An 18,351-nucleotide genomic window follows, 5' to 3' on the forward strand; every position below is an offset into this window, starting at 1 on the left:
GTAGATAATGTGACAAGTGCCCAGAATCAGACATCAGAAACTTCATGAGAGAAGACCAAGCAACATCTGTCAATTTGGTCTCAGAGCACTTGCTTCAACATTAATTTTTCTTCACTCTATCTATTTTCTCCCTTTAAGTTTCACTGATGATAGCATTCACAATTCTCTGCAATGAGAAATCTGTCTGAAAAAGAATGTCACCCAGTGATTTCCTCCTCCAGTGAGCAATCACGTATATCTTTGCCCTACAGCTCTGCCAAATGCTGCTTTGTGGAAAACATGTCAATGTTCCTGTGAATGCACAGTATAAATAAAGTCCATTTTGAGGCTTAACATAATCTAAAAAGACGACATGTTTGTGACAAAGCATTATGTTCGCCAGATGAGAGCCACACTTCCTACTACTAGACTCCGATCACTAAAAAGGCTCCGTTTGTTTATGGAGCTGAAGGTACCACATCAAAAGGGAAATTATAGAATAGGGAGTTGAACATATCCAAATAAAAATCAAAGAGAAATTGCACTCATTTTCACTTTTTAAAAAGTGTTTCAGTAAAGTCTATGCAGGAGAAAATCTTTGATGCAAAGTAGAATCGATATTGATGAAGAATCCTCAATGGATGACTCGTTACATTGCATGTGCACAACATATGGCACAGATACATGCTCTGCATAAACAGCATCTTTACAAATACTGCTCTAGCAAAATCACTCAACAGCAATAAAGCAGAACCACAAAACTAGACACCTTGGGACCAAAGGCATCTGTAATCCAAATGCACTATTCGTAGTCTGTTTCTTTTTGCCTGGCCTGCTGAGTATTTCCAGCATTTCCCATTTTTATTTCAGATTTCCAGCATCCGCAGTACTTTGCTTTGTTGTATCCATAATCTAAATGACAGTGTATATATGAAATAATGAAAATCAAAACGTCAACACACTCTAATTTATTTCGCATAATTTTCCACAGTTTCCCAATGAAAAAAAGCACTAAAACTGATGCATTAATATGACATTACCACAAAAGTTACCATGGAAAAACCAAGACAGAATCCAAACTGAGGTTGTACAATATTATCAAACAAATAGAAACTGGAGAAAAACCAATACAAGGGAGAAGCAAACGTCTGAATACAAAAGAAAAAAATAGTAACTACTAAAAGATGAAATCAAAGCATGTGTGAGAGTATGAGTGGACATGTGTGAATGTATGTACTGGCTTGAATTCATACAAATGGCAATATCTAAAAAGTAATCTGTTTTAATTATAAAAACATTCTTCAAAATGTTCTGCTTCTAAAATACATGTAGATGTTTGTATCACAGACATATTTAAAATTTGACTGATGAGCTGTGACCAAGTGTCAAATAAACTCAAACCTGTGGGATCAAACATTTCCCATAAACCAACATAGAACTGACAACTGTGAAACAAAATTGGCTGATGAAGTTAAACTATGATATAATACTAGCAAAATGGATGCAAATAGCTGAATAAAGACCAACATACCAAGGACCATGCTAAATTGTCTGCACAATGGCTCATGTGGCAGATCATTTCATTCCAAAAATGCAGATACAGGAAATTTGGCTTTAAATGTGAAGCTGTGACGGGATTTAATCACGAAAACTTGATTTTTCATATGCTATGGCAATTAGGAGAACAGATCAGAATCGCTGAACATAAATTTGAATGTTTCGAAACAACAAGATGACAATAAATCAGTATGTTTTAATGATCACTGGCAGGCTTGCTGTGGTTAGGTGGCTTTGTAAAAGCTGATTGAAACCAATCTTACATTGCCCTACCACTTTCAAGAAAGGTTTGCTCCAGCTTCCAGCTGCTTACCACTTGAATTCTCCCACCCACTTTGGCCTTGGCCTCCAGTGCTGTTCCAATGCAACTCAAGGAATAGCACCGCACAAGGCAAATTTTACATGCCTGCATCCAAAGCACAAAATGTGCCCACAGAATTGCACATTATTTGTTCACTTCAACTACTCCTTGTGGTAGCATTTTCCACATTCTCACAAATCTGAGTAAAGAAGTTCTTCCTGATGCATTAGTGACTACCTTATATTTATGCCCCCAAAATTTTGATCTCATGACAAGTGGAAACAACTTCTCTACATTAGCCTATCAAACCCTTTGATAATCTTAATGTAAGTCACCCCTCAGCCTTCTCTTTTCTAGAGTAAGAGACCAAATTTGTTCAATTTTTCCTCAGCAAAGCATTTGGAATTTGTGGCCTTTTAAACATTTCTGAAGCATGTTTGGCAGAAATGTCTACAAGCTGAAGAAAAAAATATCTCTCGGTATAACAAAATGAATGGCACTGATGCATCCTGGAAAACTGGGTGCATTGCACATGCACAGACTACACAATCCAAATTCAGCTCACAGTAGCACAGCTCAGAGTTAAAATATCAACTCCAAGCCCAGGCTTTTGGGATAGGCTAAGAACTTCAAGTGAAAACTTTAATGAAGGCATTCGGAGACACAAAAGACAATTCAAGGTGCAAGTTTAATCATATCCCATGGTGCAGATCTCTAAAGTGATTTGTTCAACACATCTGTTTTTTACTCAACTGAATTCTAACCTGTCTGAGCAGCAGATAAGATTGACAGCATACAAATAATGCAGTTGACAGGAGCAAATTATTGATCACAGAGTTACAGAAATTACTAAGAAAGCTTGTAATGACCAGACTGTGTGCATCTTGGCCAATTTTCTAACTTAACTGACAGTTTAACTCAGTCTGGAGCACTAGTTTACAGTGACAGAATAAGTCAAATGCTATTTTTAACATGAGTTCCCAGAATTTTAAAAACTGGTATTTTGGGGAGTACATCCTACAATTCCATCACGTTACTGTCAACCAGTGGTCCTAATTGTAACTAAGTAAATTCAGTTTTTATTACATGGAATTCCACAAATCCATCCAGCTTTCTGAGAAAATTGTGAATCACAGCCTTGCTTTTTTTTTTTAAAATACATTCAGCAATCTGTGATTTGGGATTTTGGCAAGCAATCGTCTACATTCTATTATTCTTTTAACTTCAGTCAGTTCTCACTTTTACCTTTTTCCCCCTCATATATAACATAAGCAACGCATATAGAGTTTTAATCAAAAGGTATTAAAAAAGGCTAACAGTATCGCAGATGCACTTACGCAGGTATAACGTGTGCTGTACAAAGCATTAAAATTATTGCACATCAAAAGAAACAATGGGGTTGAAAATATTGACATTGTACAGATGTTCAAGGCTAGCTTGGAATTTTTTTTAAAGCATTGTTGAGATGTTGAAATATTTCACTTTTTTCAAATGATCCAAACTGAATGCTATCTATCAATAGTGACAAACTGCACATTACTAATGAAAACCAAAAGGCTCTTCGTTTTTCAGAAAGTCTAGATTAAATTTTCTCTGAAGTCCATAAAAATGCATCTGGCCCAGAAAATGTCAGCATTTATATAGTCAAACAATCAGATCAGCCATGATCCCATTGAATGGCAGAGCAGGCTAGAAGGGCCAAATGGCCTACTCCTGCTCCTAATTCACATGCTCATATGTAACGCAGCCTGACTATCTGGTAATGGAATAATTATTCCAGTCGGTATCCAAAGGCACCATTCTGCTCCATGTAGTCAAATAATTACATGGTCATAGGAGGAATAAATAACACTTCAGTGCTTTCACATATTGCTCCATTTTGTTGCCTAGCCATAAACAAGGCAGTCAGCTGTTAGTCCCGGTAGTTGAACTTAGACTTCTGGTTCGGAATCACTTAAAGTTACGGACAGCTCATTGGTTTAAAAATAACTTCACAGCAAGAAGATTAATGGCACTAAATATTTACATGTACGGAAAGTCTGATACAAGATTCTTTTAAAAATTATGAATCTACTCAAATTCCTGTGGTCTCCTCGCTCTGGACCATAATTACATTCCTCAATCTCAACACCTTGATTTTAAAATTCTCATCCTTGTTTTTAAATCTGTTCATGGCTCCAGCCCATCCCATCTCTTTAGCTCCTCCAACCCGAGATCTCTGCATGTTCCCAATTTTCATTGCTCCACCATTGGTCCTTTCAACTGTCTAGGCCTGAGCTTTGGAATTTCCTTCCTAAAGCTCTCTGCATCTCCATCCTCCTTTAAGAAGCTCCTACCTACCTTTTTGACCAAGCTTTGGGACATCTGCCCTAGCAGGTCCTTATGTGCCTCAGTGACAAATTTTGCTCGATAATCGCCCCCAAGAAGTGCCTTACATTAAAGGCACTGTATAAATGCAAGTAATTGTCCCCTTTGAGAATTTTGTATTCTCACCCTGCTTTCAAACTCACCTGCCACTGCCCTAATGGTTGCCCACCACCACCTCCAGTTGACCATCAATTATAACAGAACCATCTTCATTTCTGTTCAACTGATTATGCCTAAATTGGGTATTATCTTTTGAAAGCTAGAAAAGAACTTCAAAAAATGTCAATAGTGCAACTGTGTCCGACAATGCCAAACAATAAACATTGGTGGCAAACTGTATCATACTATGGATTTCAAACTAATATGGAGATATGAGGATTCAAATTGCAGTATAAATAGTGCATCTGAAGGTCAAGTGCTTCAACCAACCTAACTATTCGTTACTCCCCGTTACAAGGCAGCCTCCCCAACATAATTAATTAAAAGCTCCAAGTTTAAATTAAAAGTAAATGGTTGGTAATTAAAGTCAGCAAACGACAGGCATACACCAAATATTACCCAATGGAATTCAATGGCCATCATAATGAGAACTGCCTCTGAAGTTCATGAGCTTTTTTGTAAATGTCTTACACAATGTTTCTGTCACCAAGTTACAGACCTAAGTGATTAATTACCTCCTGCTGGGACACTTAAATTATTCAACACATATAACTGAACCATGCTTTTAAAAAAACAACAGTTGCATCCTTCCTCACGCCATGCTAAGCCGAGCTGTCAGTTCTCATTTAAAACGCCGTTAACTGCTCAGATTTACAGCCTGAAGTACAATTTCTTGGCAGCAGGCTGTGAGAATCTAGTTATAGCTGGATTAATTATGCTAATTTTAAAGAGTTTTTATGTTCGTCATCACTATGAGGCGTGCACTGATTTTGAAAATAACTAGTTGTTGGAAAATAATCAAATTCTTCACTTTGCTTGTGCAGCAAATCTTAATCTAATGCATAACAACAGCTAGCATTTACATAACATCCTAAAATAATAAAACACCCAAGGAGCTTCACAAGTAATCAGACAAAAAAAAACAGCAAGCAAAGAAGATATTATGACAGACAACCAAAAGCTTTCCAAAGACATAGGTTTTAAGGAAGGTCTTAAACAAGCAGAGAAGTGGAGAGATTCAGGGAAGCCATTAAACTTAGCAATAAAATTATTCCACAATACTTTTAACTTCTAAAGTCAGAAATTTCTATTTGATTGACTTCTAGAATTTCCCAAAACTTCAGTACTGATTCCCTGTTTTTCAGTTTGAAGTCAAGCCAGGCAGAATTGCTGTTTATGCTCAACAAATATCAATCGTGAAAATTTTGTTAAATTTAAGAAATCAACAAAACCAATGATATGATCATTGCAAGTTATTGGAATCAGTTATATAAAACAAACTCCAGTGCATTTGAGAGCTGCATAGAATGAGTCTCTCGTCATTTCCATTCCCTGTGAGAAGTATCTGACCTAGGTTGGCGGCTCCCCTAACGACATATTGAAAATCAAAGAAATGATCAAAACCAACTTCATGATTCTGAATACCAAGTTGACTAAATCAGTAAGGAATATTTATTATTAAATAATATGTGCTATTGTTTACTTTAGAATAGCTTCTCGGTTAACTCACTTCATTCAGTGAATCAAAGTGACCACTGGTAGTAGCCAGAGTATTTACATTCAGGATGCAAACTGATGAGTTTTCTAAAGGTTCCATTACTGCTAATGGAAATGTATTTCCATTTTGACACTCGAAAAAAATGTACACAGTTCTACTTCCCAGGGAGGTAGTTCCTTCATAAGCTGGGTCATTATTTTAGGAAATAAAGCATCAGTCAATGCCCTGGAAAGCTCCACATGGTTTTAAATCTTATATGGCAATACTGAGAAAGAAAGCGTAAATATAGGCTCCTATCCAAAGCAAATAAAACAGCCTGTCATTGCTAACCTGGCTGCTGACTTCATTCCCGATAGTGTCACATTATGTATGCCCTTGAACATTCTTTTACAAATATGGAGTTTGGTTGTGCAGACATACTTAAAATGATGACAAGCAAGATTGTCACAATTATTGTGTTTAAAATTACTAACTAAAACCAGAAAAACTGACCGAGAGAACTATTAACTCCATTTTTCTTAACAGGGAAACGTGCCTATAAATTTAATTCAAACCAGTGGTGGAGGGAGAAAGGGGAGCCTGTTGCAGCTGTCACTCAAAATTCAACCTGCCACTGAGCCTTGTGGTTGTCTGGGATTCACTAAATGCTTGTATTTGTATGAATAAAAATGAGGGGATTTAGCAGCTCTGTTCTCCCACAAAGCTATCAAACACTGACCTTTACAGCAAGAAAATGATTTTTTTTAAAAAGCACATATCACAAGCTAAGGCAGTGTCTGCCTATTGTTCTAAAGTATCATTAAGAAAAAGAAACAGATTGAAATTACAGCAGAAGAATCTGCTCGATAACTGAAGAATACATTTCTGTAAGAAACAATTTTGGCAGCTACTCTGCAAATCTCTGGAAAAGCAAAACACACTAAAGAAACCTATGCCATTGGGGAATGAACCAGTTAGCTTCTATCTTCAGCGATTTCTAACCCCCCCTCCCCCAAACAAGACAATCACAAGTATTTCCTCAATTGCACACAGACTTGCCAATTCCCTCACTGCATTGTCTTTGTTAAAAAAAATATAGTCCCAGAAGTGCAGGAAATTATTTTCAGAATATAGACAGCACTTCCTTTCCCAGAACAATCCATCTCTCGACTCGACAGACTGTCTACTATATTTACCCAACCGAATTTGCAGATGATATACTTCCAGCTGTACAATACACACATGTTCCTGTCAATCACTTGTTAAAAAAGATATAGAGAACTGTGTACTAAGGAAATGAACTGGTGACTAAAATTCATCACAAGGCCATTTCTTCAAAATTATTTAACTGTAACAATCTGAATAGTACAAGTTAATACACTCAGTCTCTGCAGTAATTGCATTTTTAAACATTTATAAAAATGATAAACCCCAATCACTAAATAAAAAGTTTCAACCAACTGAAAAAAAATGACTGCTGATAAGGGTGGTACTCATTGTTCACATCGGCAGCAATTATGATGTCGAATGTGCCCGGTAAAGTGGCAAAGAGCTTTTATACTTAGCTGTTTGATATTTTAAAGTTCACAACCAAGGTTACCAAAAACTGCACCTCCAATTTGTAGTATTTTCCATATCTGATCATATTACTTTGCTGTGTAGTTAAGAATGGCTGATGGGTTCAATTCTCGAGTGACAGCCCTTGCCAACAGTGAAGCAGACAAAAATCACAGGGCCAGATGAAGAAGCCACCGCAGTGTTAACTCAAAGTCTGATGTACTTTCCTTTTTGCTTTCTTCTCTTTCCTCTCTTCAGATTCTTTTGCTGCCCAGTATTGCACAGCTCTCTCGTGTGTCCCATTTTTGGCATTATCTCACAGCTTGTGACATTTCATATAAAAGTTTTCAATTTCCTCTTGCAGACATCATTAAACCTGAGCCAAGATTAGCCAGTTGAATACATAGGCACAAATTCTATTTTTTACATTGGGCATTTAAGTCCAACTTTATTGTCTTGGGGTTAATTCAAATTTTAAAGCTTCAAATTTGATCCGAGGGCAACACAGCTTAAAAATTTACTGGGTCAAAAATGAAAAACAACGGTTTCCTTGCCTTCCCCAAATATACAGAAAACATAACTTAGCTTAACTTGTAGACAGTGGTAGTCATCAGAATCTTTATGTAAAAAAATGTCTGCTGCCAAAGTTTAATATGCTTGTGACTACAATGCAACTGGCATAAGTTAAAACCGACAGGCATTCAATGGTCTAATTAATTAGAACTCAGTGAATTCACAGTCACTGATCCTTGGGAGAATCTTCCGTTTACTAGTTTTGATTGAGCTGTTGAGAAATGCACTGGAACACAATTATAATCTAGTCTGACAGATTTTAGCATCAGTTGTCATTTTTTAACCGAAAATTTTAATCCAAGTCCTCAAAAATCTTATATGCAACATCTCAAACTCATTTTGGTGTCAGAATGCCTCATCATTCTAAGCAGCTATTTGCTGAAGCTGTTTTAATGAGTTAAATGAAGACATTATGGCCCTGAAAGTACACCACACGACAGTGGCATATCAACACATCAGATTTAGTGGTGTGCACACGGGCCCTCTGTGGAGACAAAGGCACGTGTGTGAGGGAAACTGCAGTTTAAAAAGTAGATAATGACTTGAACCAATTCAAGTCTGTCAAGCACTTGTGTTTTGTTTTCCATCAGCAACCGCATGGTCTGCTTTTAAGAGGGAATACTGATTGCAAAAATGTGCACACAAATTTTTATTGCTCCCTGTCTTTAACAGGGAAAACAAATTAAAAACAAAGCAGCACAGATATTCTGTTCACAGCAACAACTCTTCAGTGTCAGAAACAAACATTATGCCCAAGAAATGATGGGTGCCAAGCAAGGGATGGCAATCGTTTTAGGAACATAAGACAAAAGGGAATCAGTTTGGAGTTATGCACATGTGGCAATTCTTCAGAATAACCAAGCACTAACAGGAGTTTGGTGTTGAATAAAACTCCATTGTAGGATTCTTGCCATGCCGCAGCCACAAGTGCTTGTCCATCTAACGTTTTTCATGTGGAGCCAGCTGTGCTGTGTACAAAGCTATTGACAGAAGGCAGAAAGCAATCACTTGCATTCTACCACTGATCATACCGTTTTTATTAATTAGCAGCATAACAATCTGTACTCTGCACCAGCAAGAGGTGGAATTTTAATTCTGCAATTTGATACCATCATTAGCAAATGAAAACCCAAATTGCATCAAATTAAGTCACGTATGCTTCCAAATATGATTCTTTCAGTTGGTTTAAATAAACCTATAATCTTTTTTACCCCTCTACGTTCATTCACTGAGCCATGACTAAACTTTTATTTCTATTCATACAATCTTTTTCCTTTCATTGATGGGAACAGTTAAATTGGGGGCGGGGCGGGGGGGCAGAAGATAAAAAAGGGCTTCTAATAAAAAGTACTCCCGCATTTCATTGGATAGACTTATCAAAATTTTTTTTTTTTTTTTAAATATTCTGCCTGCTGGCGGGAACCTGAGGTTAGACTTCTTCACTCTGTCCTTACTAAGCAACTCCATATTATCATTAACTAGGAGTCTCCAAATGCCCTCAAGCGGCTCATTTGGAAGCAACCAGAACCATCATTTAGACTAGTGAAAAAGCTACTCAACCAGGGAACCTGTGAAATTGGCAGAAGCTGCAAAGGTCCCAGGCAACAGAACTTCCCTCTTACCACCCCCGCCACCCATGTCCCATGGCTCCAGATTAGTTCTCAGGCCAGTTTAGAGTCAGATTCCTAACAAGGATGGTAGAGCCCAGTCTCTCATGCATGTAGACTAGCAAGAAACATTAATCCTATTAAAAACTTCAAACCATGTTTCTCTAAGCCTACTTTTGTCATGTGAAAGCTGTCATAGAAAATACTATACCCTGAATAGGCTACAGTTGATGTAGATAGCCAGAATGCTGCAGCAGTGGATTAAGGAATGAAGATCAATGCGGATAGGGGCACAGTACGAAGGTTCTAGAAATCCAAGTGTAAGAGGGAGCATTTTAATGAACAGGAAATAGTTAGATTTGGGTAAATCTCTGGGCAGTATAATGAGTGAAGGTGGCAGATCTGCCAAGGGGATAAGAGTTAGAACTCAATGGCAAAAGTTGCATTCATTAGAAAGAAGAGGACACGGACTACACAATTGGAGAATTGAACAGAACAGAACTGAAGAAAAGACTAGTGAAGAGCTGATATGGGGTTTGGTTCTGTATAGTATTGAAATATTGATGAGATAAAAGAAGTCAGGCTTCTAAAGAATTTTGAGATGGAGGTTTTGAGATGCTTTGAGGAAACGGATAAGGAAACTACTGAGGCAGTGTTGGAGATTATACAAGAAAAACAGTTTAATTGTTGTGTTCAGAAAAAGGCAAATTAATTTGTTTAGGCATGTGTTTAGAAATGGGTTGCACGTGGAAGGCGATGTTATAAGGACAGATGGAAGGAAAAAGACCAAGAGGGAGAAAAATTAAGATATTTCCAGGCTACATGAAAAATGGGAGATCATAGGGAGAACTGAGCCACAACCTGCCTTTGGTCAATCACTTATGGTAGTCACTTTATCCACTATAACCTGAAGCAGTGTCATTAAAAAGTGTATGTACCTATGTCTACTAGTATCTGTTTCCTGATCCTCTTGAATGCAACATGTCGCATATCTAGACTTGTTCTGAAGCGCTCTTTTATCATAACACATGCCAGTCTACTGGCTCAATGGTACTACTCTCCCTGTTAATTGTATAATAATTGAGTATTTAATTATATTCAAGCAGTGGGAATTAATTGGGGATTCATTTGCGCTCCTATATATAGGGACAGTTACAAGAGGTACATATTGGAGCAGACTGAACTGTCGTGTCCTCGGGTTTAGGGGTGTTTGTTTATAGCATGTACCTCCGCAAATAAAAGCTCAGGAAGTCTGTAAAGATTTGGCTCCAGTTCTATACTTCATTGTCTGGCGATCTAGATCAGAACATTGCCTGAGTCAGAAGGTTGTCTGTTCAAGCCTCACTCCACAAACAAAACATAAATCCCAGGCTGACACTTCAGTGTGGTACTGGGGAGTGCTGCATTTTCTGAGGTGCCTTATTTCAAACAATATGTTAAACTGAGGCCCCATCTACCCTCTCAGGTGGACACAAAAGGTCCGATGTTAGCATTCAAAGAGGAGTTTTCCTCATGTCCTGGTCAGCTTATATCCATCAACCTATATCACTAAAAGAGATTGTCTAGTCATTATCTCATTTCTTTACATTTCAACACTTCAAAAATACTTCATTTGTTGTAAAATGCTTTGGAATTGCCCTGAGGTCACAAAAGGCACGATATGAATGTAGTTCTCCCTTTCTCTTGTAATCCAGTTGAAGATTTTCTAGTTGCTCACTATCAAGGGCCTTAACCATAAAAGACCATTCTGGCAAATCCACAAATCAGTTAGCAAAGGTGGAGAAAATCTTGAATGCAAAAAGAGTAAATATCATGGGCTGTAAAATAAGTTTGTGAATAAAGAGTATCCATTGCAATGTCCTGCTGCTACATAGTGGCCTGGGCAACTTCCTTGGTACAAAGAGAAGGCATGTCTTTGACAGCAGAATGCAGGAAAATGGACCGATGTTGCAAAAGTCCTATCCAATACAATCCTATCCATTTGGTTACAGCCATTCACATTTAGAGGAAGTCCCAACTGATGCATAGTTTGCCACTAAACATCAGCTATTAGAGCCAAGTAATCTCCTTCAGTAGGGTTTTTGAGGTTGCAGCTGAAGAACCCCATAGAACAATACTAGAATCCTCGTTATATGTTAGAGATTTGAATGAGAGTATCATAAATAAAACCACTAAGTTTGAAAATGATACTGAAATTACTGAGCAAGTAATGTGAACAATGCAACCAGATTCAAAATGATTAGTACAAGAAACCAAAAAAGGCAATATATGATGAATGATCAGGTGGTACAGTATATTAAACCAGGCTTTTGGATTCTAGTGCATAATTCAATGAAATCTGTGTATTGCTGAGCCATTCTGACCAGTACCAATTTGGCTAATCTCACCTCATGCAGCAGTTGGGAAGCCTCAATTCACCCCAGTATGATCTGGGAGGGGGTAATCAATTTGAATTCCAAATCCCAATCACTGGCCGAAGGCTCCGGGCAGAATCGTCCCAGATTTGCGCTGTGTGGTAGCGGGTAGGAAAAAGGGCATTTTACCCAGCAGCTACAATGGCGGCTTTTCGCGCCATATTGCCCCATTCCCGGCCTCATTAATAATGCATTCATGGAATACACGCCAACTCGTTGACAGGCAGGCTCAGATTTTCCTGCCACACATGACCTCAGCGCTTCTTCTCTCTGGGCACCATATTTAAAGTGCGCCAGAGCGCATGCCTACTTCACATCTTCAGCAGGACTGCTCCAGGCAATAGATGGCCCTGAAAGCACAGAAGACAGCAGCCCCCAGATTTAGTGATGCCTCTATTGGGCGCCTGCTGGATGCAGTGGAAGGCCACCGCAATGTCCCCTACCCTCATTCTGGCCACAGGATGTCCACCAGAGTCACCAATCCGACCTGGGAGGCGTGGCAGCGAAGGTCAGCACCACCGGAGCACAGGGGAGGTCAGCCATCCAGTGCAAGATGATGATGAATGCTCTCATCCGTTCCGCCAGGGTAAGTCAACCACCTTATCACTCAACTCACACTCATAAACCCATCTCATGTCCACAGAGATCTCACACCTCAAGGGACAACACCACTAACTCTCACACACACCCTCACATCTCCATCAGGCTCATATCCTCTCAAGCTCACGTCCTCATCCTGTCTATGGTTCCACTCGCCACACAAACATTCCACACAGTGCCATGTGTCCTACTCACACTCTCTCCATCTGATTTCATGCAGGAGAAGCTGGCTCACAACCGCAGCAAGAGTTCCAAGGCCAGGGGTGAAGCGGCCAACATTAGGCCCCTCATTCACTTTGAGGAACTTGCCATCGCACTGGCTGGTGAGGACATGGTCCGTGCCTACAACGACGGTGAAGTTGGAGGCAAACACCCAGTGAGGATCCTGCGCCATGTCATCCCTCTCTCAACACAACTGTGGGTGCTCTCTCTCCTGTTTTTGACTCTGCTGCCATGCACTAATCATCTCCATGTTGGCTCACAGGGAGCTCTGCCAAGCGACCAACATCCTCAGCCAGCCAGCCTCTCAACTCCATCCAGATCCTCACCTCCAGCCAAGAGTACACCTCCTCCATTGAAGTGCTGGAAATAAGCAGCCTGGAAGAGCCGTCGCAGCGCTTAGACACACCTTCCACCAGCACAGAGACACACACCTCGGTGGGACCTCGATCTAGAGCAGACATTGGGTTCACAATCCGGTGGTCACCGCACGGACACGTGTCTGCAGCAGGAAGACATTCAGCCGAGTTCCCCGGCACTTGGAGGACTGCTGGGGAAGGAGCATCTGTGAAGTCAGAGTCAGATGACGAGCCTCTGGATTCGGCCTTCCAACTTACCGTGGACAATCAGCAGAAGACGGGGAAAATCAAGCAGAGCTGTTGGAAGCCCTCAACCGAGTGGCACGCGTCCACCTGCTCTCTGATGAAGTGGTGCCTACATGTGCGCGCATGGAGGTCTCCATGGAAAGGATGGCAGGTGCCATGGAGACCATGGTCCAGCACAACACAGAGATGTGCACAAACTACGCTCTATCACGGTGGCCATGGGTGAGTTCCTGCAGAGGCAATATGAGAGGGGAATGGGGCACCTCAACGTCCCTCCAGGTGCTCCTTTCCCTCAAGGAGTCAGGCCCGGGCCCCAAGGCACGTCATAGGTGGTATTACAATAGGTGACCAACGGAAGGCGGTAAGGAATGTCTTAAGGAAGTAGAGACAGACAGTAAGACAGAGGTTTAGGGAGGAGAATTCCAAGGCTTAAGGCCCAGGCAATTGAACGCCCATTGCCAAATAATGAAATTAGGAAAATCATGAACATGTAACAGGCCAGAATTGAAGACTGGGTCTTCTTGGCCAACACTCAAGAAAGCAGTGAGTTTGCCTGCCACTTGGAGAGTGCGGTCTCTATTGCTATCATAGGGGTCAACCAAAGATCTATCTCATTCTGAAGGAGGAGCAGCGGCAGCTGGGCGCCCCGGGGTCATCTCTTAGGAATCCCAGAGGGTGTCCACTCCCTCAAACTCCCCTTTGCCTGTGACCCACTCAACCTCATCCTCTGTCACTGCAAAGGGAGCAGCTGGCCCACAGGAGGACAACCTGAGCCCTCAAGGCCTCGGCTGTCCAGAGCACCCACGCCGAAGTCATCAGAGGTAACAGGGCCAACCATTGCACAGACTGTCTCCATCCCTCCCGCGGATGTCAGGGCAATACCAAGAAAAAGTTGTAGGCCTCGAAAAGATAAGGATTTCTGATCACTTTATAATCTGAAAATATATTCACTTTCACTGAGTAACGAGCAATGGTGTCTTTCAGCTTCATTTTAAGGCTTCACAAGTCCTCCTTCTGCATCCCCAGCCACCAGATCAGCTGCACCAGCTGGGCCACGAGTGATTCTGGGGGGAGAAATGTATATGCGGCAGGGCCTTTCGGAGCCTTGTGCAAGCATTTTCCCACACACGCTGAGCCTTTCTTCATCACACTCAGTGTCAATGTCCCAAGCAACTTCAATGCTGCCTGCTGGGGTTCTCTTTCAGTTGTCCATCTGAGCTGACCTGCATCTCCGCCCACCCACTGATCACACTCTCATGAAGCACCTGCGCCCGGCCAACACGAGGCTCCTCTTACTTTCGGTTTGAAAAACATGCTCATAGTAAGGTTTCTTCTCCGCTCCCCCATCCTTTCCCCTCCCTCAGTCACCCATGTCCTTTCCCCCATCACTGTTGACCACCACCCCGGCATCACATTCCACCTCCCCACCATCACCTACCAACCAGAACCCTCTTCTTTCCAGGAATTTCAGGTGAACGTGCACGCTCCCTACCTTCCTGAGAATGCCACTCCATCCACATTGACCTCCCAACCTCCTCCTTCCCACCCTTAGGTTCCGTGTCTGCCTCCGAATCCTGAACAAACGCCCTCATCGCCCTTTCTACTGCTACCACTGCACCCTCACCCTCCCACCCTTCCAGTTCGCTCTGCCTGCTCTCATGCTCACCAGTCCCTGTACCACATCCACCTTCAGTTCGCTTTCCAGGAGGCAGTCATTGACTCCACAGAGCCCTCCCTTGCATGCTCACCTGGACATCACCCCCCCACCCTTACTCCCTCCTCCTCCCGAAGTCATTCACCCCCCTCCGAACTCCTTCCTCCCCACAATGTCTTACCCTTACACCTTCCTCCCCCCACCTTACACCTAACTCCCCAGTTGCCGCTTTCCCCCTCGGTCACACCCTCCTTCCCCCTTACTCCGTCCCCCCTCCCAACCTCATCCCCGTCACACTTTGTGACCCCCCCCCCCAACCTCAACCCCAGCACCTGCATTCCCCTCCTTCAAACCTCAACCACCCAAGACCTTAATTTCCCCCTCCAACCAACCTCACCCACCCCAACGCCTTTGTTCCCCCCAGCCCCCCAACCTCAGGCCTCCCCAGTACACCTTCCTCTCCCAGTCAAACTTACACCTTCCTCTCCCACTCACAACTGGATCTTCCTCTCTCCCACTGCCGCCCCGAATGATTATCTGTAGCAGGCCAAGGCCGTGATGTCCCGAAGCAGACCCCAGATATCAACGGAGACCACCTATCTTCCGTGAGCTACTTCGCAGTGGAGCCACGTCCATCAGGATCCACCCAGAATTCGATGCACGTGTCCCTCCAGGGTCCGCTAGCTGTAGCGCTCCAGCATCTTCTGCTAGTCGAATGTCCAATATGAGCAAGACCCTAACGGCAAGTCCTGAATTCGGTACATCACTCTTGTCAAGACATGTTCTGTGCCAGCGTCTTTTCCTGCCAACATTGGCAGTAAATTTGACATGGCGTGGGTTTGATTCCAGCAAGCAGGCAAGATGATGAGATGCAATTGCATCGAAATTAGGTTCCCGATGTTGGATGGCAGAAAAGGCAGTCCGCCATTGACGGGCAGAGCGGACGATTGCAAATTGGTGCGACTGCATAAAACCAATTTTTGGCCTTCTCACCATATTGTCCACTCACGCCTGCCATGAGGCCGGCGCCAATAGGGACAGAAAATTCCAGCATTATGCTAAGAAGTATGAATGAGAACAACCTTTAAGAAAGTAAAATGTCCCAAGGCACGTCATAGGTGGTATTACAATAGGTGACCAACGGAAGGCGGTAAGGAATGTCTTAAGGAAGTAGAGACAGACAGTAAGACAGAGGTTTAGGGAGGAGAATTCCAAGGCTTAAGGCCCAGGCAATTGAACGCCCATTGCCAAATAATGAAATTAGGAAAATCATGAACATGTAACAGGCCAGAATTGAAGACTGGGTCTTCTTGGCCAACACTCAAGAAAGCAGTGAGTTTGCCTGCCACTTGGAGAGTGCGGTCTCTATTGCTATCATAGGGGTCAACCAAAGATCTATCTCATTCTGAATGAACCTGATCTCTCAAGTGGGTTATCACCAACTTATCTAGTTCCAGGTTTATTCCAGAATCACTCGTCACCAGTGGAGATAAATTCAGTAAAAATGTGAATAACACAGGGAAAGGTTCACATAATACTTTGAAAAGGTAGAACAAAAATGGATGTTAATAGCAAAAAATACCCTTGTACCTGAACATCACCTGAAGCCATTACAGAAGGATGAAAATTGGAAAAATAAAACCAAGCCTTCGCCAACAGGAAGAAGACACAAACAATATCCTGTGACCAGCATGTTTGTCACACACACATTCCTCCCTGGTATTTGGTAGTTATGTAAATCGTGACATATAAGTCGACCCAGCATACAAGATGGTCCCATTTTTCCAGCCCCAAAAATCATATTTTTGCATATACTTGGCATTTAAGTCAAACCCTTTTTCAGTCACATCATGCTATACTCGCATTAGTAGTCAATATTTCTCCCACAAATGCATGTTTTACTTACCAGTACTTATAACTAGGTGTAAGGAATCAAGCAGGCAATACAGGCTGTGTTGCAAAGCTGCGTGAAAATTTAAGGCACACCAGAAGCAGATGCCATTTCAAAATGGTGGCCACCCAGACCCAAGCTGGCATATCACTTTTATACTTGGTATATAAGTTGACCCCCATTTTTGGAGGGATTTTGAGGTTTCAAAGATCAACTTATATGCCAACATCTACGGTGTTTTATATTGTGCTCAGCAGTAACACCATTCAAAGAACCAAACCTCCTGAACCATCATAATAATTTTAAAATCTTAAAATGAATCCAACAAGTATTGTCTAAGCAACATAGATCTATTTTTTAAACCTAGGTTTGTTTATCCAGCATAAACATTATAAAAGTCTATTTTTATATGTGTGCTATGCTACAGTAAGCATCTCCTCTGTGATTTGCAGCACTGAAGCACAGCACTGTGCAGGTGGGTTAGGGATTATAGGCAGCACTTTACACAGAGATACCAGCAGGCAACACACAGGAGCAAACTGTGCACCACTGGAACACTGCTTAACATTTACACTGCCTCGCTCACTTCATTACAATTTTTGGTTAAATAATGAACAGACCATGTTATCACTTCCTGAGGGAATCTGAAAATTATAAATAAACTCTGAAACCCATAAAATGGGAAACAGAGATAATATTGACAAACCTAAAGAACACCACTTCACAATGGTTATTTCCACCACACCTGATCAAATATTTCAGTTCTGAATATCAGCACGGAAAGGAAAAAAGGCAATCCGAACCAAGTTGAAATTTATTACAATGCAGCTCACAGGATTAGAAGAATTTACCAAATATATTCTACTAACCTTAAAAAAGACTAACCTTCAAGAGAATATTAACTTCACTAACTTGCTATTTGAAAGGCACATTACAAATCATGACATTTATTTCTTTCTTTAAAGAAAACTCTTTCGTAAATTTTAATTTCTGCAACCACATTGTGTACAGAATTTTTAAATCACAAAAGAATATGCGATAACTCAAAATGTAAAGTTTGATTAAGGCGACCTTTCAAATGTTTGATGCACAATTTGCTCAGTTTAATTATCTGTGAACTTGTAGGTACCTGATATGTTGTTCAACACTTCCTTAAGATGGTTGAAACTATTTAGAAGTAGATCTTGCTCTTCATCCTGAAATAAAAACATAAAGTATGAAAATATAGATTATAAGCAATTATGCTGATTTAAGCAATATTTGCTGCCCAGCAGACTCAAAGATCAAAGGAAGGAATGTGCATTTTATAACTTGAAGTGCTGTCCAGCAGATTGCTTCATACTCTTCCAAATTCCTTTGTGGGCAATGCACAGTTATAAGGGTGAGCTATA

The 18,351-nt window shown here is 41.3% G+C and overlaps 1 protein-coding gene across 5 annotated transcripts in view; it reads right to left on the reverse strand.

Annotated features, from left to right (window-relative positions):
- gbf1 (golgi brefeldin A resistant guanine nucleotide exchange factor 1) overlaps nucleotides 1-18,351 on the reverse strand; it is a 200,391-nt gene that overhangs the window by 171,261 nt on the left and 10,779 nt on the right. For all 5 annotated transcript variants that reach the window (XM_078530924.1, XM_078530928.1, XM_078530927.1 and 2 more), the window contains exon 3: nucleotides 18,090-18,156. In XM_078530924.1, coding sequence (XP_078387050.1) covers nucleotides 18,090-18,156 — 67 coding nt within the window. The remainder of the gene's footprint in view (nucleotides 1-18,089; nucleotides 18,157-18,351) is intronic.

The sequence above is a fragment of the Cetorhinus maximus genome, chromosome 27, assembly GCF_964194155.1.
Source record: "Cetorhinus maximus chromosome 27, sCetMax3.hap1.1, whole genome shotgun sequence".
Taxonomy (NCBI): domain Eukaryota; kingdom Metazoa; phylum Chordata; class Chondrichthyes; order Lamniformes; family Cetorhinidae; genus Cetorhinus; species Cetorhinus maximus.